We start from the raw sequence: 21,176 nt of genomic DNA, 5'->3' as shown, positions 1-21,176 counted from the left end.
CAAAGGCGACGCAGTCGATCGTGTCCTGGCGCAGCACGACCAGAAGCGTGTCCAAAAGGTCTTGAAAATGCTGAAGAAAGAGGGCTGTCGCCACCTCCTTGTGCGGGCGTAGACGCAGCTGGAGCCACATGCGCAGATTCGCGCTCTTTGGCCGGTCAAAGTTGCGCTTCAGGTGCCCGTGGAGCTGGCCGCAGAGCGGTCCGTTCCCGCACTTGTGGCCTTTGGCGAGCGCCGCGAGCAAATTCGCTTTGAGCTCCCGAAAGGCCGACCAGCTCTGCTCGATGATATGGTAGTCGGAGCCGTCGTAGACCTTCATGACAAAGAACGTGTTGGCGCGGCAGGGCTTGGGCAAGTCGTCCGTGACCCGCACGGCCGCGCGCAGGATGTCGACACGGGTCCGGTCCAAGCGGTGGCCCGAGGACGGCAGCGAGTAGCGGTGCATCGGCGGCGCTTGCGTCATGCAGAGAGGATGTTGAAAAGTGATCTTTGCAAAGCAAATCGAAGAAGAAAAGGCGCAGAGTGAAGCCACGTGGTCGCCAGTCTCGGCGGGTAATTTGGTCGCACGCCGGAAACACCTGTTGCGATCATCGTGTACAGAACGCATTTGATCTCGGTAGTTGTATGGAAGGCGGTGGACTGTTTTAAACAGACTGTTGGAAACGACGAATTAGCGGCTGGACGCAATCTGCGCCACGGCGATGCAGCGCCTGATGATGCGCCGCCGCGTGGGCAAAATCAACGTTATCACTGGCGTATGCAAGCCGCTTCATGGCTTCTTCCCTCGACCGTCTTCATCAACAGACACACGCTTTATCCGAGTCGAGTAATACGAGGCAGTTTCGGTTTTAACACTATATACATTCGAGTCGCTTGAACAGCGTCCGCGACGATTCAGGCGCGTTGTTCTAGTACAAAATTCGACTTGACAAGCCGATAAATTACATTTTAAATGTGACAATATACCGAAGGCGCTGCTGCTCCTCTCGGTACACGAGGTATTCGTCGTGATAAAACGACGACGACGACACTTCCGACTGGACTTGCGGACCGCAGTTGACGGTGACAGCGCGTCCGTCAAAGTCGAGCGTCCGGTCATATGCCGGGTCCGGGTGCACATTGCCCTTGGCCAAGACCGAGTCGAAGCCGTCCGGCGCGCGCTTCAAGGACGAGTCATCCTGCGTGATCTCGTGCATGCGGCCGAGCGCAGCTTCGACGAGGAAGACGCAGCCGAGACGCTCGCCATTGTAGTTGGCCGGCGAGACGTACGAGCGGGACTTGGCGAGCATGTTGGCGAGGTAGATGCCCTTGCCGACACGCCCGCCCGACGACGGCATGATGCGCAGACCCGACTTGAGGATCGCTGCGACGACAGCGACGTTGGTGCCGTGCCACAAGAGGCGGTGGTTGTCGACGTCTTGGAACGGCGCAAACCGAGCGTCCTCCGTGGACCGCTTGACGGCCCAGATACCCGCCACGTCCATGCCGTTGCCGCCCCGCGTCTGCGCAATGTACTCGAGCAGCGTCGCGTGCTCGGGGCTGGCTGCGTCGACGAGGCTAATGTCGGCGTGGAGCTCGGCGTAGTTGAGGTCGATTTGGTTCACGGCCGTTGTTGGCGCAGACGCGGACGCTGCTTTCTGGACGTCTTGGGCCACGACAATGTCGTGCAGCGTCGAGAGCATCTCAAACTTGGCCGCGATCTGGTCGGGCGACTTGAGCAGCGGTGGGATCGACGACCGACTGAAGGCGTGTGGAATGAGCTGGTAAAACTTGGACGAGAGCTCGGCGATCGACCCATCCGTGCGCGCTTGGAGACTCTCGAGGATCGCGACGCCCTTTGCGATTTGCGACGCGCTCAATGTGCCGAGCGGCATGCGCGCCGGGTCCAGATTCATTTGCGACAAGGCGTCCTTGAACATGTTGGTGTCAAAGATCATGCGCAAAAGGTGCTGCGTGGGGAGTGGCAGTGATGACGGTGCCGTGTCACTGCCCACACTGCCCGTGGTGGTCGCCGCGGTCGCCTTGGCGTCCAGCTCGATGATCTCGTAGCTGCCCTTCTTGGGCCCAAAGCTCGCGCGGTTGGCCCACACGTTCTTGGTTTTGTCTTTGAACTTTTTCTCAAAGGCCGCAGTCGCCGTACCGAGGTCCCACGACGCGCCTTTGGCCAAGAGCATGTAGTCGCCGTCCTCTCCGACGCGACCCCAGCGCGTCCAGACATCGTAGCGCTCCGTGCCAGGGTACGAAAGTAGCTGGAGGCGGTAAAACTTGTTCTTGGACGTCGTCGCCTTGATTTCGACCTGGTTGAGCATGACGTCGTGGGCACCGACGACGATGGCTCCGCTGCCGTAGCGCGTGCTGTAGTGGTCGTCAAGCTTGCGCTGAAAGTCTTCCTCTTCCTTGATGGCGGCAGGCGTCAACGTGGTTTCGGGTGTCTCGGGCGTCGCCTTGGTCGATGCTGTCGCCGCCTTGGCCTTGGTTGCTGTCTTGGTCGTCTTGGCCTTGCGGGTCGGCTTGGTTTCGGGCGCCGGGGCAGCCGATGCAGGCGAGACGTTGGTGGCGCTGCTGCGCGTCGAGCGCTTGGCGGGCGGCGCCTTCACAAGCGTAGTGGCTTGGGTTTGGCGGCCATGGTCAATCTTTGAAAATGCGATCCGACACGAGCGATGACAGGCCGTTGGTACCACCACTCTTGCCCTTCCAAAGACCATCACTCATATTCGATCTCCGATTGGTCTCAAAGGCAGGGTTGTTGTTGGTTGTGAGGAGGGCGCTGAGAAGCTCTTGCCTAAGTACTTGAACATAATGGCTGTGGAATGACTCAGTGCAAGCATCAGAAAGCTCTTGTGCCCACTCCAAAGGCCTTTGCACACGTGCGATATCCGGTTATTGGTGCCGATTTCCGGATGACGGCGGCGCAAACGCAAACCGCCCAAGGTCTCGACTCGTCAGCGTGTGCATTGCGCTTCTTCTAGCATTCCGGTGCACGAACTATGCCAACAAATACAATGTCAGTCCCGGTTTGAATATGCTCTTGACCTCCTTACCTGTGCATGCAGCACACGCATGGCCTCTGATGGGCCTCCACAAAAGCGCGCTCTTGTGCCTGTACTTGGCTAAGCGAATTCAGACAACCATGACGCGTATCCGGTGGAATCCGGATTTGCAGCCACGAGCCAATCACCACGAGCACCACACACGAGATGCTACGCAAGGCTGTGACACTGTCCGTCGGCGCCATGGCGCGCCGGGCGACGCGCTCGCCGGCGCGCATGCTCCGCGGCTTCTCGACGTCTTCGTCCTATGGCTACACCCAGGCAGAAGAGGATGCGCTCCTCAAGATCGCTCGCAGCTCGCTTGAAGCAAAGTCGGCCGTCGAGATCCAGCTCGAAGAGGCCATCATGCGCGAAGGCGACGAACTCGCCGAGTCGGGCCTCCTCTTAGCGCTGACCCAAGGCGTCGGCGTCGTCTCAGGCCTCAAGCACGCGTCGCTCAACTCCACGGTCCACATCTTTGACGAAGATGGTCAGTTGGTACGTCGTCTTCCTCCACTAGTACGTCTATCTGGATGCCATCGCGCTTGTCCTAGGTCGGGCAAGGGATCGTTCTCGACTTGGCCAAGAAGCGCGCGCGTATTGCTGTCTTTGGCGATGCGAGCCAGCTCTCGCTTGGCATGCACGTGGAGCTCGCCGACAACAACCTCCGCATCCCCGTGGGCGATGGGCTTCTCGGCCGCGTACGACAGCGCTTTGTTCAATCGCCTTGCATCACATGCACATGCCGTAGGTGATCGACCCGCTCGGCAAGTCCATGGACAACAAGGGACCCGTCGACGCTGCTGTCACGCACACGTGCATGCGCGCTGCGATTCCGACCATGATGGAGCGCGGACTGCTCAAGCACCCGTGGGAAACGGGCATCCATGTCATCGACTGCCTCCACCCGCTTGCCTTTGGCCAGCGTTTTGCCGTGCTCGGGCCGCGGTAGACTCGACAATATGCGTAGAGTTGCCCATCGTGGTGGCGTGTGTGTAGTGGCAGCGGCAAGACGCGGCTTGTCATCGATATGATTGCCCAGCAGATCAAGAAACACGCCACAAACCTCTCGGAGATGCCCCGCTTTGTGTACGTGGCCGTCGGCAAGAGCCCGGCGCGCGTCAACCAGATCGTGCAGCTCCTCCGCGACCTCGACGCGCTCCAGTACACGACGCTTGTCGCCGCCGACGACCGCCAGCCGCTCATCATGCAGTACCTCGCGCCCTTTGCGGGCTGCACGATCGCCGAGAGCTGGCTCCGCGACGGCCAAAAGGCCATTGTCGTCTACGACGACCTGTCGGCCCACACGATGGTGGTCGAGAGTCTCATCCAGGCCATCAAGCTGCCGAAAGCCGCGCGCACGAGCTTTAGCGGCCACGCCAATTTGATGGAGCGCTCGACGCAGTTCTCGGCCAAGCGCGGGGACACGTCGCTCTCTTCGATTGTGCTGGCTGACACGCCGGGCAAAGAAGACGTTGCGAGCGGTACCGTCCGTCACATGGAGATGCTGTAAACTACAACACCTACGGCGTAGCCTTTCAAGAGTCGCTCTTGTCGATGGTCGACGACCACGTGTCCCTCGACTCGGGCCTCAACCTCCGTCGCGTAAGCCCATGACAAATCGCTCCAGGCGCTAACGATAGGGCTCGTGTAGGTGTACCCGCCGATCGACTGCTTGGCGCCCGGCGCGTCAGTCCGAGGCCCGCCGTTCCAGAAGGCGGCGCTGTGGAAGTGCATGCAGCACATCCGCGCGACGATCATTGACGGCCACGTCGTCCACGGCAATGTGACGCTGGCGAAGGGCTTTGGCCTCGAAACCGAGCCCGAAGACCAAGACGTCCTCGACTCGCGCGAGCTCGTGCAGCAATTTTTCAACCAAGTACGCATCCCATTGCAAAACTCATTTCTTAGCGCTTGGACGAATAGCGCCCGTTCCAGCGTGAAGACGACGCGGCGATCGTTGTTGGCGCGTACATCATTGCCAACCAGTTCATCTTGCGTCTGCCGAACCCCGTGCCGGTGTGGGACGTTGTCCGGCATGTGATGGCGACGCTCGACGCCGACGAGCCGGCGCTTTTGCAGCAGCTGCGCGGTACGACCATCCAACGCTTGTTGAATCGCAGACAACTGAGTTATGTGATGCGCCTGTAGACCACCCGGCCAACGAAATGTGGTCGGACGACCTCGAGACGCGCCTCCATGACGTGGTCTCGACTGCGATCCAGGCCAAGTTTGGTGGCCGCCGGACGTACACCAAGTAGAGCGAACGACAGAGCCTGTACCTCTAATGAACACTAGTAGTCGAGCTGTGCAGAAGTCGAGTGTTTTCCATTGCTGCGACATCGCAACCAGTAGTCAAGATCGGGTGCGATGAGCTGCGATGGGCAATCATCGTTTGTCCCAAGTGCAAACTGGGGCAAACCTTTCCCACCCCGACATTAAATGTCGGGGTGGGAAACCGCGCACAGGAAATAATTTTATTTCCTGCGCGCGGGTTTGTTCCATTAGCATGAACCCAGTTTGCAATAATTTGTCCCAAAGTGCAAACTGGGACAAACTGACTCGGCCAATGATTTTTCATTTTTTGAGATGTACAACGGCGCGGACAAGTACAGCGGCGCGGTCGTCGGCGAGGACTTCAAGGCGGACGACGCAGCGGCGCCCAACCTCGAGGACATCCTCGACACGGCGAGCGCGGAAGAGACCATCGTCACGAGCATGCCCTACTCGTATGTGGACGAAGACAGCGGCGAGCTCATCGAGGGGTCGTCCAGCGTCGTGCTCGCGTCGCGCTTGAACCCGGAGGCCGGCGGCCTCATGTGGGTCGAGGAAGAGGACGCCGCCGAGACGTACAAGAACGTCGTGTCCATGAGCCAGATGACCTCGATGCTCCGCGATGCCGATCGCAACGCAGCCTACGAGCATGGCATTCGCCATGGCATCGCCGCCTTTACGGCCAAGCACCAGCGCGCGCCGATCGTGCTCGACATTGGCACGGGCACAGGCCTCCTCGTACGAGACCGAATCCTTACGTCTCATCGTCGTCCTCACGACGCATGTATCATTAGGCCATGCTGGCGGCCAAGCACGGCGCCGCCCACGTGTACGCGTGCGAGATGTTTGAGACGATGGCCGAGATCGCGTCCAGTGTCACGGCCGACAACGGCTTCGAGTCGATCATCACAGTGCTGCCCAAGCGGTCGACGGACCTGCGCATTCCCGAGGACATGCCGGTCCGCGCCGACATGCTCGTGTCCGAGCTCTTTGACTCGCTCCTCCTCGGCGAAGGCATCTTGCCGACGCTCCAGCACGCGCGCGAACACCTCCTCGTGCGCGACGATCCCGTGATCATCCCGCGCCTCGCAACGGTCCACGCCAAGCTTGTGCAGAGCGAAGCACTCTTCCGCATGAACTCGGTGGCGGGCACACGCCTGTCGGAGACCGTCCGCCTCGCCCGCAACGACGTAGCGTGGACGTGCACGGGCGGCCGCGTCGCGCTGCCGCTGCACACGACCAACGACCATCTCGCGCCGATCGACTTGTCCGACTCGGTGGATGTGCTCACGCTCGACTTTACGCGCCACGCGCCGGTCGCCGCTTCGATCACAACCGACGCCCTCACCAGCGTCGCAATTACGCGCGAAGGGTCACTGGACGCCGTCGTCATGTGCTGGACGGTCGACTTGGGCGACGGTGTGACGTACTCGACGGTGCCGGGCGTGCAAAAGTGGCAAGACCACTGGGTGCCCGTGGCGTTCCCGTTGGCTGCGCAGCGCCGCGTGTCGCCAGGCGATGTGCTCAGCCTCGTGACGCTCCACGATTCTCTCCGCGTCTGGTTCCAAGTCCACGCCCCGCTCTCGCCGCCCAAGAAGCTCAAGGTCGACCACGACGTGCCACCGTGCGTGTGCGGACTGCACCTCATCTGCAACGCCGAGCGGCTGAGCATGCTCAACAATCGTGCGCGCACGGCGGCGTACCGCGAGGCCATCGCTGCGGTGACGACACCGACCTCCAACGTCCTCGACATTAGCGACGGGTCGATCTGCGCCCTTGTGTCGGCGAGCACATCGTCGTCGGTCACGTCGATCGAGTCCAAGGAAGTGTCATCGCGCATCTTCCAGCAGCTCGTGGGCGGCAACGACCTGAGCGACGCCATCACGATCCTCCACTCGGGCGTCAAGGGTCTTTTGCACGAGCACTTGCACACGGCGGCGCCCGTCGATGTGCTCGTCGGCGAACCCTTCTACTATGCGATGCAAAACCTCCCGATCTGGCAAGGCCTCAACTTTTGGTACCGCCGGTCGGCCGTCCACGGTATGTCTGATTGGGTGCGTTCGTGGACAATATTGTCTATGTTTACTAGACTTGTTGTCGCAAAACGCGGCGATTGTGCCGCGCGTCGGCCGTGTCATGGCCATGGGCGTTGCGTTCGAGCACCTCCACGAGTGCTTTGGGCAGGTCGCGAGCGTCAGTGGCTTTGACCACACCGCGTTTGATGCGCTCCAGGGTGGGTACCTCCGCCGGGACTTCCCGTTCCCGACGTACATGTACCCGTACACGCCGGCGACAGCACCCTTTGAAGTGCTGCCACTGCGCTTTTCGGAGCGCATCGAGTCGTATACCAACCGATGGACCGAGCCCATTACAAACAAGGACGTTGTCATGAACGCCGTCATCCTCTGGGTCGAGTACGACCTCAACGGCGACAAGGAGCACGTGGTGGCGACCGGCCCGTCGCAGGTCGAGGCCAAGCAAGCCGTCCGGTTCCTCCCGCTGATGCCGTCGACGGACAAGAGCATTTTGGCGTGCGCCGTGCACCTCGAAGCCTCCGAGGGCACGCTCGAGTACGCATTTGGCGTCGAAAACGCTTAAGTTGACACTTGAAATGCACATGACCATGCTATTCTGCTTTTGACGCCCTGTGAGAGATCTGACGTGGCGACTCGTGGATGACGCACTGCACCAAATCGAATGTCCGTAAACAGTGTATTAACAATATGCTGGACCCTCCTTGAGCCGACCTTCGCAGTCGTTGGACCTTCGGAAAGAACGCCCGATTGGATATCCAACGGCGTATCTTCGTCGGTGCGAAGGAGGCATGTGCGAGCGCCCCACCGGTGACCGGGCACCAAAGCTCAAATGCGCCAGGGTGATGATGATGCTCGTCTGTCACTGTCTTTGGTAGCAATTCGACCAAGGCACCTTGGCAATAATGATTAAAAATACCAAATGCAATATACAAAGACGACTGATGGCATTACGCTAGTAGTCGGACGCGCCATACGTGTCGAAAATGTCTTCTGCGAGCTCGTGGAACCGCACGGAAGCGAGCGCTGCGAGCCGAGCCGCGCCCGCTTCCAGCACGAGCTTGACCTGCGGGCCTCTTCGAAAGCGGACCAATTCCAAGTGTGCGAGGTCCGGCAGTTGCGTCAGCACCATTGACAAAATTGCAGCGGTACTCTCGTCGCCACAGCCGTCGACGTCGATGGACAAGAAGGTCAAGGCAGAGGCCGCAATGGCCGAGGCTAAAAACTGAGCGACGCCGCAGGGCACTGAAAGTGTCGTGATCCGGTGGCAGATCGAGTCGGGGGAATGCGGCTCGCTCACAAACAAGCGCAGACGGCGCACATGACGTGGCAGCGACATGGATAAGAGCGCCGGTAGAAGCGTGTGATCGTAGCTGAGCTCGAGGTGCGAGAGCGTGGTGCAGTTGCGCATGGCCGTCATGAGGGCACCGACGCCGTTGACCTCGACGTTAACGTCAGCAAGGCAGAGACACCGGATACGACAAGACGCAAGCCATTGGATTGCCGATGCAATGCCGTTGGGTGTCGCCAAGAGGTTGCCGCCGAGGAAGGTGACATCGACGGCTTGTGATGCTGCGAGGGCAGCCCACACGTGTGGCTCGAGATCGGCAGGCAGTGGAGCGCCGTAGGACCGGTACACTTCCCCGTGCTCCTCACACTCCATGACGCGAGCATACGCAATCTGCGAGAGGTCGAGCGTGACGCGGCGTAGTGACGGCGTGGACGCCAGGATGGACGCCATGCGCAGGATGTCATCTTGGCTTTTAGATAACGAAAGAGAGAGCGTACAGCTGGTCCAGACGCCGCTAGCGATGTTGACCGTCATGGGCGTCAGCGAGCACATGATATCAGCGTCAAGCAGGCGTGGCTGCGCTTTGCAAAGGCCGTCGACTTGGCGCGCGTCCATGGACTCCATGGTCACGTCAACGCCCGCGGCCCAGAGCGGCCGAAGCTCCGGGCACAACCACACATTGCGTTTGCCCTGCGGGTCCAACACAGCTGCGACAGCCTTGAATTGCAGCGTTGGCCAGAGCGTGCTTGGGTCTAGTTGCGGATGCTGGAGGAGACAGAGGACGCCGGGCCACGGGTTGCGGAGGCTGCCGACCCGCGTGTCGCTGAAGAAGTCGGGTGGCAGCGCTTCCAAGAGCGCACGCAAGGCCGTAGCACTGGGTACGTAGTTGGCGATGGCTGCCAAGAGTTCGTGGCTGCCTCCGACCGCGGTGGCCATGGGAATGGTGGTGGCCATCTTGAAAGTGCCAACTGCGGCCGATTGTCGTATCCGTAAACATCCGGATAATGCAACGTGGCAGCACCAGGTCAAGGCGCGCAGGTGACTGGGGCTAAGATTTTGCTTGTTGCACACAGGTCGCAACGGTCCCGAAAAGCAGCCGATGGACGCTGAGTCCGAGTCGCAGAGCGCCCTTCGTGTCGTCATGGGCGTCCTGCGTTAGGCATGCAGTGCAGTTGCAAGTCCGAATAGCTTGGGCCAACATACGACCGCGCACGACGGGAACGGGACATTCATGTAGCTGTCATGGCCGTGCATTGATGACCGCGAATTGTGGCAAGGAAGTCGTCGACCTCGCGTTCTTGGAGGTGCGGCGTGACGTCGATGGGCACGTCGCACGCTGGGTGCCACGCGACCGACAAGATGCTCTTGGCATAGCAATCGCCGTCGTCGTACCTTGACACGCCGGTCTCAAATTTGTACGCGCTCATGCGGCTGGTGCAGACAGGCGGGTCGGCCACGTTGAAGCTCGAGCGCGACGTCGAATCGATCGGTGGCTCTAAGGCGTCGACCGAGACTGCACCGACTTGCTGCAGACGATCAAACGACAAGTCGTCGCGCAAGCACTCGGTCACCGTCATCGCTTGGCGAAGCAGATCCATGGTCGCGTCGTACGCTGGCAGCACCAGCTGGACGATCCGCCACATCGCCGAAAGCTCGTTTAGGAGAACGGGTTGTGATTTGGCGAAAGGCATCGCGGATGACGATATGATTGGATGAAAATAGGTATCTCTTACGATCTCTGTGCGGGATATTGGCCAATCACGTTGGATTTTTCGTCGCGCGCGAATCGATGATTTGGGCGGCAGGGCGAGCTGAGATCTTCCATGCCACTGCGAAATCTTCCATTCTCATTTGTCTACTAAGTTAGCGCTTGTCTGCGAGCTCGGTGGTACAAGAATGCATTTGTACTGGCGGACCTTGTATCGCCACCTCCATGCCATCATACAACTATGGTATGCAACAGGTCTGAGCCTAGTCCGTACTAAGTATCTTCCCGCGCGCTGGTCGCACGAAGGCGCCGGGGCTCTTATTGCGATTCGGATACTAAGTATACCCTATTTGAAGCACCAAGAACCAGACCAAGGACTGTGAATGCTGCATGTTCTCACCTCTGCTTGGATCACAAGCCAGAGCGCGGGACGCGACCACCTGCCTTTCGACAGTTACGTCCACCGGTCCACACGCAGACAATATGTACACATATCGAACCATAGCCCTAGTGCACTGTGTGGCAGTTCATAGTCGTTAAGTCTTTAGTGTTGCCTTCAGCGCTGACGGGCAAGGTGGCGTAAGGCCGTTGACGGCGTCTCCCAGGCGCTGACTGGTGCGCGCGCCAAACGAAAAGCGGCGACCAATCAAACGTGCCCGTGTCATCGTTACAGCCAATCAGCGACGACGATATTGGCGCCCTCTTTTACCCCGCCATCTCCCTCCAAAACGCGTCGTACAATTCAACGATTCTATGTTTAATACTAATGTCAAGTCAAATGTTTTGTTTTTTATTGAAAGCGCCATGACGGGCTCACGATTTGAATGAATTTAACCCAAGCGATTTTTGGTTTTACACGATGTACGCCACGCCACAGCGGACGACGCGGCGACCTGGCAGTCCGTCGTACGTGACGCCGCCGACGGCCGAGTCGGCGTCGCCGGCGCGGTCTCCTGTCTCTCCATCCCCTGAGAAGGCCCAGATCGACATGCTCGCCAAGCAGCTCCACGTCCTGCGCCAGCGCGAGGTGCAGCAGGCCGCCGAGATGGACCGCCTCCGAAGGTATTCGCGTCCTCGCCAGTCTTCGCCTCATGGCCTTGTCTGTAGGCTACTCGGTGAACAGCAGGCTGCGAACGGCTCGACGTTCCAGACGCCGCCCAAGGCCCTCGGCGCGTCGGCGTCTCGCAACGACTTCATGGACGAGGTCGAGCGCCTCCGCCGCGAGAAGCGCGAGCTCCAAGTGCACAACTGTGAGCTCGAAGTGCAGATTCAGGACGCGGCCAACAGCATCGAGGGCTTTAGCGCTGCGATCGAGTCGCTCGAGACAGGCTACAAGCAGAAGGAAGAGACCTGGAAGCGCCAGATCGCGACGCTCCAGGCCGAGTGCGAAGCCCAAGTGCACGCAAACCGCGAGCTCAAGCGCGAGTACGAGACGGAGCTCGTGGCCAAAGATGACCTCGTCAGCGAGCTGCGCACGACGGCGTCATCGGCACAAGTGTCAACCGCGACGACGACGTCGAAGCTCTCGAATGACCTCGCAGCCGCGCAGGACACCATTCGCTCGAAAGAGTCGCTTCTCGAGTCCCTCCACACACAGCTCGAGACGCTCCGTGCCGAGCACGATGCTGTCGCGACCGCGTGCGCTGCCTCGGCCAACGACGCAGCCAACTGGAAGACCAAGTACGACGACGCGACCAAGCAGCTCGAGTCGATGACGCTGCGGCTCAAGCAGGCCCACGCCGCCACGAGCGCGTCCGGGCAATCCATTCTTGTCAAGACGCTGCGCGACGAAGTGCGCCTGATCCAGTCGCGCCTGGAAGCGCAGTTCAAGGCCGACAAGGACACCCTCTTGCAGCGCACGTCGTCGCTGCAGTCGCAGCTCGCCGAGAGCACGCGGACCATCGCGGAGAAGGACCGCAGCATCTTTACGCTCAACGCCAAGCTCGAGGACCAGAGCCGCAAGCATGCAGCGCTAGTGCACACCAACCAGCAGCTCGAAGCGACGGTCGCGCGGCTCACAAAGGAGATCGCCACTGCCCAAGACGACTTGGCGCAGTTGCAGCAGTGCCGTGGCTTCCTCGACCACCACTTGGACGTTGGGTTCCAAGAGCTCTTCCGCGACGAAGATGCGCTCGCGGCGGCACGCGCCGAAACAGAGTCGCTTCGTGCCGAGTGCGCGCGCCTCGAGCGCCAAGTCGAACTCAAGGCGGTGTGGCAGCAACAAGTGCACGAACTTCAGACGCAACTGCGCACGAACGAGCAGCAATTGGCGGCAGCGAGCGATGCGGCGTCGCAACTGGCGTCGTTGCAGGCGACCCATGCGGCGGTGGTCGCCAAGTTCGAGGCGTTGCAGGCGCAAAACGCGGCGCTGATGTTGCAGAAAGCGGCGGCCGCGGATCTGCCGCGGCTCACGACACAAGTGGACGAGCAATCATCGACCATCCAGCGCCTGGAGGCTGAAGTCGCCAAGCGCAAGTCGAGTGAACTCAAGCTGCGCGCTCTCGTGGAGCGGCAGCAGCGCGCGGCGGAGCAGACGTCGACGCTCGACAAGCGGCTTGCGGACGTGCTCGCCGAGAGTAAGAAGGACCGAACAGACCTTGTTGCGATGCGCGCCATGGTGCAAGCGGCCAAGCTCAAGGTACATCACTCTAACCCTAGCCACCACTCATGTCTCACCTCTACTTATAGATTCAAAAGTACGAAGCCGACCGAGAAGGGTACAAGGCGCTTGAACAAAAGTACCGGGACGCGCGGTCGATGCATCATGTGCTCAAGAAGGAGAACGAGTCGCTCCGCGTCAAAGTGCAGTCGGCGATGGCGCAGGGCAGTGCGGGCCACGAAGCCCAGCTCCAGCACATGCAGCGGGTCGTCGAGACGCACACAAAGGAGCTCGTGGCTGAGATTGAGACCCTCCAGCGGCAGTACCAGAGCCAGCTGAGCAAGTACAAGCGCATGAAGAGGGACCGCGAGCACATGGAAATGCAGCTGCGCGACCGCAACGCGTACATTGCGACGCTGGAAGCGCGCAGGGCACCGAGCCCGCTCCTGCGCACGAAGGCGCCGTCCGTGGTCGTCACCACCGCTGGCAACCAAGAGCCGCTCAAGCTCAAAGAGCTCCACCACGCTGTCAACCCCGCCGACGAGATGGAGTCGATTCTGACGACGCTCGAGCGGATCTCGGACAAGTACAAATAGAGAGAGGGCGACCGCCACGTCATTTGGCGTTATTTAACACGTACTAGTATGGTTTTGTTTTTGGTTGGCCAAAAGTTGTGAATTGCCAGAGGGAAATTTGCTCGACAAAGATGATGGGATATGACTCGGCGAGTGGGGTCCACCACGGGATGGATCTCTCCGTGCGCAGCTCACTCCCAACGACCAAGTGCTGGTGCCAACTCCCACGCATTCAGGCGTAGCGCTACGTATGCGAAGTCTTTGTGTCATAATGAAGATAACGCGAAACACGTTCATATATATAAAGATGATGGGACATGGAGCAATTCGAGTCGGAGGTCTCGCAGCGTGAACAACGTGACCACACGGGCTGTCGCTCAAGAACGACCTCATCGATGGATAGATATATAGATAGATATAGATAGATAGAAGATAGATAAATAGAAGATAGATAGATGGTGATGTCGATTCGCAAAAAGTCTGATCTCAGGATCCAAAAGACAATAACTCCCATGCCTGAACGATGATGGTCGTATCCAAGCCCAACGGTGTGAAACCGAACCCATGGCGTCGCGCCGCGCCAGTCTCGTCGCGCTCAGTAATGAGGCCGACTACGTGGCAGCGCTGGCAGCGTACAATCAGCAGGAAGAGCGCGGGCGCATGCTGACCGCCGAGGTCGAGAGCTCGCTTGGCTTTGCCAAAGAACTCTGCGTCGAGCGACCGACATCACGGGATCGCTTTGTCTCGAGTCTCTTCCTCGGCGTCCTCTATGACGGCGCCGCGCAGGCCAACGAGATCGCGTCCTACGTGGGGTGGGGCTACCACGGCGTACGTCTTTGCCCATTTGACGAGCTGCCTCTACGATAGTACTATGCTAGAGCATGCTCCTGTGCACCGTTTCGAGCGGCCTCTCGACGCAGCTGAGCGCCGCCAGCGTCGCAGCGAGCGTGCTGACGTGGCACCACGACGGTAGACGGCGCGTGTCTCTATCGAAGGCGTATATCGTAGTGCGTAGGGATTTGGGACTGCGGTGTGCTCTCGCGCAAGCGCAGCGTGTACGCCGCCAAGGCCATGGCATGCCTCCAGAGCGGACGGCCGCCAAGCTCAGAGGCCGTGCCCGTCGACGACTGCCTCCCTCGCTGCTTGGCGGCGGTACGATTCGAAAGGCTATTGAATACGATCTTATCTCGTTGGAAAGGCGGCCATGCACGTCATGCACCCACGCCTCGCGCTGCGTGTGGCCCTCGACGTCTGCCGCGCGACAGATGCATCAGTCGAGACGCTCGACGTTGTGCGCTACCTCGTACGATCCGCGTTCTGCTCTGTCGCATTCTGAATGGACACGTAGGTTCTCTTGTATCTGGGCTTGCTTCAAGGCGCGCCGCGGACCGTGTGCATGACGCATCCGTACGTACCAGACGGCGTGGGCTCCGAGTACTGGGTGTCGTCGCCGCTCTGCCCTGCCGTGGACCGAGTGCGTCGCCAACACCCTTCTTGTCTCGGCGATGCGATGTGCGTAAGGTAGGTGGTGCGGCAACTGCCGCAGACGCTGCCCATCGAAGTCCACATGCCTGCCCCGAATGGTACTTTGTTCCTGCTCACGCAACGGGTTCACATGCGACGTAGCGCACAGCATCACGACGATGGCGATCGTGTGGCATTTGCTGGCGACGACCGACTCGATTCTCGACGCCACCACAAATCTCGCGCCGTTCCAGCACCCGAATACGGCCGTCGCTGCGGTCTACGGGCTCTTGCTCGGTCATCATTTTGGCCCAGAACCGTAGCTTCTTACGAGACATGTAGGCGCGGCGCTGGGGACGTCGGACCCACGCATCTACGTGCGCGGCACGCTGGTGCTTGAAGAACTCATTGTGACCACGTTGCAGTACGCATATGTGGCCGCCACGTTAAGCCCCGATGTCACCACCGACGCGTACCGCAAGGTCTGGACGCTGTACGTGTCTACGATGACGGCCTGCGAGCGCCTTCGAGAGAAAGTGCAGCGCACGCTCGCGGGAACACCTACATCCAGCAAAACAGAGGTATTTGCGTCGGTCGCCGCGTTCGAAGACGCCGTGTCGCTCCTCCTGACCGACATGGACGCACTGCACGTGGGCTGTGTTCATGCCTTTCTTGTCGCGGACGAGGTATGCGTATCGTAGGCGAGCCTCGCTCCATCGCCAGTGGTGCTACCCGCGCCGTTGCCCCCGGTGGCGCCATCCGTGGACGTGGCGGTGAATCTAGGTGGGTGTGAATGCGGTGTCTCTTGACGCCGGCTCACGTCTTGTAGACGCCCCCGTGACGAACGACGCGCTCTCAAAGGCACGTGGTCGCTTGCCGCAGCTTGGTCGACGGCCATCGTCCCGAGGTACGAGGATGTCATGCTCTGTAAACCAGCTTTTCATGATTGCGGCTGCTACAGGCGTGTCACCGGTCGCCGCTCGAGGCTCTTCACCTGTCGCTCGAGGCTCATCTCCCGTCGCTCGAGGTTCGTCGCCTGCTGGACGGAACAAGCCGCGCAAGCCGCGTCAGCGCGTCAAGCCTTTGCAGCTGCTGGAAGAAGAGGCGCTCAAGACCGCTCTGCGCGCCGTCCTTGTCGACCGCTACGCGACCCTCCGCCTCTCGATCAAGGTGCCGTCGTGTACTAGAGTTGCCACTCATATAGTTGCTCGTGTGCAGGTGCACGTGCAGCGGGTCGTCGAGGGACCGCTGTTTGCGTCGCTGCTTGCTGAGTTTCGGCGCACAGCGGCTATTGACGCGTGGGCCACGCGCGTGCAAGCAGCCAAGGCCATCGCAGCCAACTTGCAGCGGAGTCACGTGATCGACTCCAAAATGATGTCGCAGGTGCGCGCCCACAAGGAGCTGACGCCGGCGCTGCAACACATCTTCTACGGCGAGCTCGGGCCGCTCAACCGGCTCTTCATGCTCTTCCTCGACAACTCGGAGACCATCGATAGCACGTACTAGTACTAGTTCTATAGTTCTAGCGTGGGTCGGACGAACGAGGCACTCGATTTCGATCACGCGGGAGGCGTTCGCAGACGACTTGTCCAATGTACACGCTGAACAAAAATGTACACGACGACAACATTGGTGCAAGCTGGAGGTTGCCTTTGTGTTGGGGTACGCATCACTGGTAACACCTCGATGCTGTCTTCACTGCATGTGTGCTGGCAACTGCTTTCTTCGACACAAAGACATGGCAGTATGCGTCATTACATTTCTACTCATATGAGGCTACGCTTCGTCGTCCTCGTTGTCGTCCTCGTTGTCGTTATCGTTGTCGCTATCGTTGTCGTCGTCTTCTTGAGCAGGTGGCGCAACGGTCTCGGTCGGGAGCGACTGCGCAGCGGCGGATGCTGTGATGATACCGTTGAAGGTCCGACGAATGTGGCGCGTCTTGTTGCTCGAAATGTTCATTTGCGTCATGTTTTGGAGGTCGACCATGTAGGAGAAATAGCCCGACGCCACGATGCGCCGGTTGTACGCTTGGTTGGACTGGAACGTCGACCAGAGCATCTCGGTCTGGTTCACGCCCTCGTCCGTGTAGGCGTACCAGCCCGTGGCCTTGCCGTCGACGTGGTCGTTCATGTAGTACTCCCAGAGACCGCCGTTCTTGGCGCCATAGTCGACATGCAGAAGGTCGTACTTGTCGGCTTGGACCTCGAACGCCGACCGTGTGGCCCACGCTTGGCCCGTCTTTTCAAGAAACTTCTTGTCAAACTCGGCTTGGGCTTCCTCGCTGGTCGCAAAGGGACCCTCAAGCTTGCTCTGGCCCGCGGTCCCGGTCCGGCCCCAGCGCGCAAATACGTAGAACGCGACGTCGGGCTCGGCGTGGATTGCCTGCAGGAGGTAGTACTTGTCCATGTTCTTGGCAATGTCCACGAGCGCCAGCGACGCGTCAACGCGGGCTCCGTCAGCACCCAGCATCAGCGACAGTGACGTCTTGCCTTTGGCGGCGAGCGTCTCTTGTGCAATCGGGTCGATTTGGCCGTAGAGCAGCTTGGGCATGGGCTTGGCCGGCGCCTTGGCAGCCTTCTTGGCCTTCTTGGGCGATGGCGCCGAGTCGTCCGTGACGCCAGCCTTGGTCATGCTGCGCGTGAGGCGGCGCGTCGTCGGCGTCGTCGGCTCGTCGTCGCTCATGCCACTCTACGGTTGTGCAAATGCGCATCGAAACCGGTCGTGCAACGGCTATGGTCAAAGGCCATTGGTGAATTTGTTTTTCATTTTGACCAGTCAAAAGCGTCCACGCCATAGAGCTGCCGACAACCTGCAAGCAAGTGATCCAGCGAGGAGTGAGCCATTACCGCTTGCAGCGACGGTGTGCACTCGCACTTGTCGGACGATATGCGGAGCATCGGTCGGTCAGGAAGCGACACGTCGTGGTATTAGTAAGGTGCTAGTAGGCTGGTCTCGGATTGGTGTGCTCGATTTTTCATGGCATTTGATTGGCTTCTCTGACGCTCTTCTATAAATCCAGCCACGCCGCAATGCCACGATACCCGCAAAGAAATGATAGTCCAAGGCCATTCGCTACATGCTAGCTACATAGTCCAAAGGGTAGTGGTCGTGTCTGCAGTGGTCGTGTGTGCGGCGGTCGTGTCTGCGGTAATTGCGTCTGCAGCGGTCGATTCTGCCGTGGCATTTGTCGAGAGCTCGAGGTGGATGTCGTGCATCGTCGTCGCCTTGCGCTGTTGCTCCTCGTCCTCCTTGTCCTTGATCTTGTCTTCGGTCTCAAAGCTTGCTTCGCGCGATGCGTCGCAGCTGCCAAGCGAGGCGCCGAGGCGATCGGTGCCGGCGACCATGAGCGATCGGAAGCTATTGCGATAGTTTTCGAGGCTGTGGCTCGCGAGGCTGTTGCGGTGCGCCAAGACGACAAACCGGTCGACGATCGTAGGTCGGACGATAATCCCTCGAATGGCGTTGCCGCCGCAGAGCAGCGTGATTTCAACACCGACGTGCTTGTAGACGCAAACGCCGTCGAGGTCGACGTTGGTGTAATCTCGCTTGGGATACTGCGTGACAATGTCGCCGTCGTTGATGACGCGGAAGGCCGGCATCGTCGCGTTGAAGAGCTCCTGGAACGCATGGTTGCCGACGCGGGGGCTGCCGTAGTTGTACATGGCGACGCGCAGCGACGGCCGCTTGAGCGCCAACTCCATGGCGGCGATCGTCGCGAGGGCGCCGCCGAGGCTGTGGCCCGTGCAGATGACGACGCTGTCGTCCGGAATCTTGCCGATCGCCGCATGCAGATGCCGCTCCAGCGTTGCGTACGCGTGGTAAAAGCCCGAGTGCACGTGCACAAAGTGCCGGACGCCTTTGCCCTTGTTGTGCTTCCGGATCCGCTCGGACGTGTAGAGCGTACCGGGAAGCCGCATCTGGCGCGATCTGAGGTCCGTCGCTGCGTTCTTGATGCTACCGGTGCCCCGGAACGCGAGCACGTAGCGTTGCTTGCGCTCCTCGTAGACTAGCATGCCATTCGTGTCGGTCGCGGGGTCGTGAAAGGCAGCGAGGAGCGTACAGTCCAAGACGTCGAGGTCCGGAATGTCCTTGCCGAGGTGCCCGCACGACGAGGGGGAGTGGTGGCGGTGCAAGTGGGAGGTGTAGTAACTCGCTACGGAGAGGTTGAGCATCGTCACCGCCGTCTCGAGGCAAAAGACCGATGGCGACGGCGACGACGCTTCCGTGAGCGAGAACGCCGTCGAGGTTTCATCGACGACGCTGGACGAAGGCGGCAGTGGGATGTAGCATTTGAGGACGATCCATGCGAACATTTGGTCGCGAATCAGACCGGCGAGCAGAATCTGTTGCTGCGCATCCGGCACAATGTCGCTAGTATCGGTCGCACTTCTCATGCCTGCGACGACCAAGAGGCGAATGAGACTATACGCCGATGCAATCGCAAACTGAAACACCAAGAAGAACATGACGCCGTACGTCGTGTACTCGAACGTCGCGCTGCGGTACGGCTGGCGACGCACGCGCTGGCCTCGGCGGTACGCGAGCCAAAGCACCATGACGCATTGGACCACGAACTCAAGCCACGTATAGACATACAAGAGCGGGTAGACAAGCGACGGCGACGACACGCTTTGGCTCGCACCTTGGACAGCGGTGAGGGCCACGACGGCGATTACCTTCTTGGTGTAGAAGCTCGGCGCGCGACGCGGCTTTGTCGTTGCCATGCCGTCGCAGAAGAGCAGCACCGCGAGCCGACACCCGTTCTTGCCGAAAAGCCGCAGCCAAAACACCATTTGACGAAACACATAAGCGACCGTGACGCCTTGTGTGACGGCCTTGAAGACGGCAATCTCGTACGGGACACAGATCCACAGCAGAAGCGCCAAAAGATGGAGCTGGACCCAGTCCCATTGCGGTAGCGTCTGCCCCGGGATCGCAAACGTTCGAATGCGCATGTGAAAGTAGATGCCGCACGAAATGTTGATGACTGTCAAGAGCGAGCCGACGAGCGTCATCATGTACGGCGTCGTGTACCCCGTCGAGGCAAATATGGTGAAAGGAGCTCCGTCGGTGAGCGAGACGTTGAGCAACACGCTGCTGTAGAGGTCCACCTTGAGCTTGTACAAAACGCGGTACGCGATTGGGAAGGGCGCCGACACAATCGACTGGTTGCTGCTGGGCGACCACGAAAGACTCTCGAACGGAACCACTTGGGTCTGCGACGGTGTGTCGGGGAACGCATAGATGGAGATGGTGCCAAGGCCCGTTGCGTTGAGGAGAATCATATCGAGGTAAGCCAACGAGCTCGACCTGATGTCGAGACGAATCGTCTCCGTCGTCGGCGACACTTCGAGGAGCGCGGTCGAGACGCCCGTCAATGGCGGCGTCGCAAACGTACTGGCCGTGCGGTCAAGGACGATCGTAAAAACGAGCGCAACCGTGACGACGTAGTAGACCGCGAGGACACCAAAGAGGCGCCCTTTCGGCATGACTTGAATCCGGATGCGCGGCGCGGTGGGCGGCCGCAGCAGCTCGGCTTTCCACGCGCACGTTGCATTCAGGAGCTTCTCGAGCTTGGCGAGGTGCAATAGCTCGGTGGCAATGATGGCCTTGAACTTGCCGACCGCCTGGAATACGAGTGTTGTATCAGCGTAGTCACAGAAGGTACTGTAGCTCACCTTGAGAGGCGCGTGGAGGGCCGTCGCGAGCGACGGGCGCTGTGGGCGAATCGCCGCGATGCGCATGGCCAACCGTGTAAGAAAGTGCACACCCGTGGCTAAAGATAACGTGCGTTTCTTCGACGAGCTACGATTCTCACCGCATTTGACACACAAAGGTAAGTATTACCTGGAAAGTACCTTCGTAGTAGTGGATACCTGCCTCGATACCACTAGGCAAGAGACGATTTGGCATTTGCCATCCTACGTACAGCGACGTGAGTCGGGTTCGAAATGACTCGTCGTACGCTGAGTCGCCTCTAGAAAGTTCTCCACGCGTCAAAAAAATACTAGTACCGCGTTTCCAGCTCCAAGCTGTGACCACAGAGCTCGCAGCACGAATCCGGTATCTCGGCCGCGAGCTGCGAGTTGAACCCAGGGGTAGGGGAGATGCACCAAGTCGCCAGAGAAGCTGGACACACCATACTAAGCTTCTCATTCTCCACGTTAACAAATTGCACGCGGTTGTCCAGAAATCGCCTGCGTCTC

At 59.8% G+C, this 21,176-nt stretch overlaps 10 protein-coding genes across 10 annotated transcripts in view; 4 read left to right on the top strand and 6 right to left on the bottom strand.

The window, feature by feature from the left end:
* The window catches only part of SDRG_12369 (hypothetical protein), a gene marked incomplete at both ends in the record, with an annotated part of 902 nt that extends 442 nt beyond the window's left edge, over positions 1 to 460 (bottom strand). Inside the window, one exon of the mRNA XM_008618440.1 lies at positions 11 to 460. Coding sequence (XP_008616662.1) covers positions 11 to 460 — 450 coding nt within the window. The remainder of the gene's footprint in view (positions 1 to 10) is intronic.
* A 443-nt stretch (positions 461 to 903) lies between these two features.
* Positions 904 to 2,702, bottom strand: SDRG_12368 (hypothetical protein; the record flags this gene model as incomplete). The annotated part of the gene is made up of 1 exon (XM_008618439.1): positions 904 to 2,702. One exon carries the CDS (start codon positions 2,700 to 2,702, stop codon positions 939 to 941), a length of 1,764 nt encoding a protein of 587 aa, XP_008616661.1. The 3' UTR covers positions 904 to 938.
* Positions 2,703 to 3,173: 471 nt separating this feature from the next.
* SDRG_12367 (hypothetical protein) lies at positions 3,174 to 5,347 on the top strand. Its single transcript, XM_008618438.1, has 8 exons — positions 3,174 to 3,524; positions 3,581 to 3,727; positions 3,778 to 3,974; positions 4,026 to 4,510; positions 4,561 to 4,631; positions 4,681 to 4,905; positions 4,953 to 5,118; positions 5,178 to 5,347. The coding sequence occupies exons 1-8, from the start codon at positions 3,195 to 3,197 to the stop codon at positions 5,285 to 5,287; spliced, it is 1,731 nt and encodes a 576-aa protein (XP_008616660.1). The 5' UTR covers positions 3,174 to 3,194; the 3' UTR covers positions 5,288 to 5,347.
* A 268-nt stretch (positions 5,348 to 5,615) lies between these two features.
* On the top strand, positions 5,616 to 8,034 carry SDRG_12366 (hypothetical protein; the record flags this gene model as incomplete). The annotated part of the gene is made up of 3 exons (XM_008618437.1): positions 5,616 to 6,038; positions 6,095 to 7,340; positions 7,390 to 8,034. The coding sequence occupies 3 exons, from the start codon at positions 5,616 to 5,618 to the stop codon at positions 7,896 to 7,898; spliced, it is 2,178 nt and encodes a 725-aa protein (XP_008616659.1). The 3' UTR covers positions 7,899 to 8,034.
* A 208-nt stretch (positions 8,035 to 8,242) lies between these two features.
* SDRG_12365 (hypothetical protein) lies at positions 8,243 to 9,579 on the bottom strand (the record flags this gene model as incomplete). Its single annotated transcript, XM_008618436.1, has 1 exon — positions 8,243 to 9,579. A coding segment is annotated over one exon (1,291 nt), but the record flags the coding sequence as incomplete, so codon positions are not given.
* Positions 9,580 to 9,853: 274 nt separating this feature from the next.
* On the bottom strand, positions 9,854 to 10,286 carry SDRG_12364 (hypothetical protein; the record flags this gene model as incomplete). The annotated part of the gene is made up of 1 exon (XM_008618435.1): positions 9,854 to 10,286. The coding sequence occupies exon 1, from the start codon at positions 10,265 to 10,267 to the stop codon at positions 9,854 to 9,856; it is 414 nt and encodes a 137-aa protein (XP_008616657.1). The 5' UTR covers positions 10,268 to 10,286.
* Positions 10,287 to 11,191: 905 nt separating this feature from the next.
* On the top strand, positions 11,192 to 13,598 carry SDRG_12363 (hypothetical protein; the record flags this gene model as incomplete). The annotated part of the gene is made up of 3 exons (XM_008618434.1): positions 11,192 to 11,394; positions 11,440 to 12,970; positions 13,021 to 13,598. The coding sequence occupies 3 exons, from the start codon at positions 11,192 to 11,194 to the stop codon at positions 13,525 to 13,527; spliced, it is 2,241 nt and encodes a 746-aa protein (XP_008616656.1). The 3' UTR covers positions 13,528 to 13,598.
* A 448-nt stretch (positions 13,599 to 14,046) lies between these two features.
* SDRG_12362 (hypothetical protein) lies at positions 14,047 to 16,476 on the top strand (the record flags this gene model as incomplete). The annotated part of the gene is made up of 12 exons (XM_008618433.1): positions 14,047 to 14,334; positions 14,385 to 14,475; positions 14,522 to 14,658; positions 14,705 to 14,809; positions 14,855 to 14,980; positions 15,032 to 15,089; positions 15,133 to 15,267; positions 15,313 to 15,620; positions 15,672 to 15,753; positions 15,800 to 15,877; positions 15,932 to 16,140; positions 16,189 to 16,476. Exons 1-12 carry the CDS (start codon positions 14,071 to 14,073, stop codon positions 16,474 to 16,476), a joined length of 1,881 nt encoding a protein of 626 aa, XP_008616655.1. The 5' UTR covers positions 14,047 to 14,070.
* Positions 16,477 to 16,709: 233 nt separating this feature from the next.
* Positions 16,710 to 17,677, bottom strand: SDRG_12361 (hypothetical protein). The gene has a single exon (XM_008618432.1). It carries the CDS (start codon positions 17,650 to 17,652, stop codon positions 16,747 to 16,749), a length of 906 nt encoding a protein of 301 aa, XP_008616654.1. The 5' UTR covers positions 17,653 to 17,677; the 3' UTR covers positions 16,710 to 16,746.
* Positions 17,678 to 18,013: 336 nt separating this feature from the next.
* SDRG_12360 (hypothetical protein) lies at positions 18,014 to 20,777 on the bottom strand. The gene is made up of 2 exons (XM_008618431.1): positions 20,649 to 20,777; positions 18,014 to 20,597 (listed from the first exon to the last, which is right to left on the bottom strand). Exons 1-2 carry the CDS (start codon positions 20,712 to 20,714, stop codon positions 18,054 to 18,056), a joined length of 2,610 nt encoding a protein of 869 aa, XP_008616653.1. The 5' UTR covers positions 20,715 to 20,777; the 3' UTR covers positions 18,014 to 18,053.
* Between the last annotated feature and the right edge of the window lie 399 nt (positions 20,778 to 21,176).

Source organism: Saprolegnia diclina (assembly GCF_000281045.1).
Source record: "Saprolegnia diclina VS20 unplaced genomic scaffold supercont1.49, whole genome shotgun sequence".
Classification (NCBI taxonomy): Eukaryota; Oomycota; class Saprolegniomycetes; order Saprolegniales; family Saprolegniaceae; genus Saprolegnia; species Saprolegnia diclina.
The sequence above is the reverse complement of the archived record's forward strand: the minus strand, read 5'-3'. Positions and strand labels throughout refer to the sequence as shown.

Excerpts from the sequence above, each read along its gene's own strand:
- SDRG_12367 (XM_008618438.1), top strand. The coding sequence starts at position 3,195 with ATGCTACGCAAGGCTGTGACACTGTCCGTCGGCGCCATGGCGCGCCGG. Across the intron at positions 4,632-4,680 it reads CGGGCCTCAACCTCCGTCGC|GTGTACCCGCCGATCGACTG; the intron begins GTAAGCCCATGA and ends GGGCTCGTGTAG. Across the intron at positions 4,906-4,952 it reads TGCAGCAATTTTTCAACCAA|CGCCCGTTCCAGCGTGAAGA; the intron begins GTACGCATCCCA and ends TTGGACGAATAG.
- SDRG_12361 (XM_008618432.1), bottom strand. The coding sequence starts at position 17,652 with ATGAGCGACGACGAGCCGACGACGCCGACGACGCGCCGCCTCACGCGC.
- SDRG_12360 (XM_008618431.1), bottom strand. The coding sequence starts at position 20,714 with ATGCGCATCGCGGCGATTCGCCCACAGCGCCCGTCGCTCGCGACGGCC. Across the intron at positions 20,598-20,648 it reads CCCTCCACGCGCCTCTCAAG|GCGGTCGGCAAGTTCAAGGC; the intron begins GTGAGCTACAGT and ends CTCGTATTCCAG.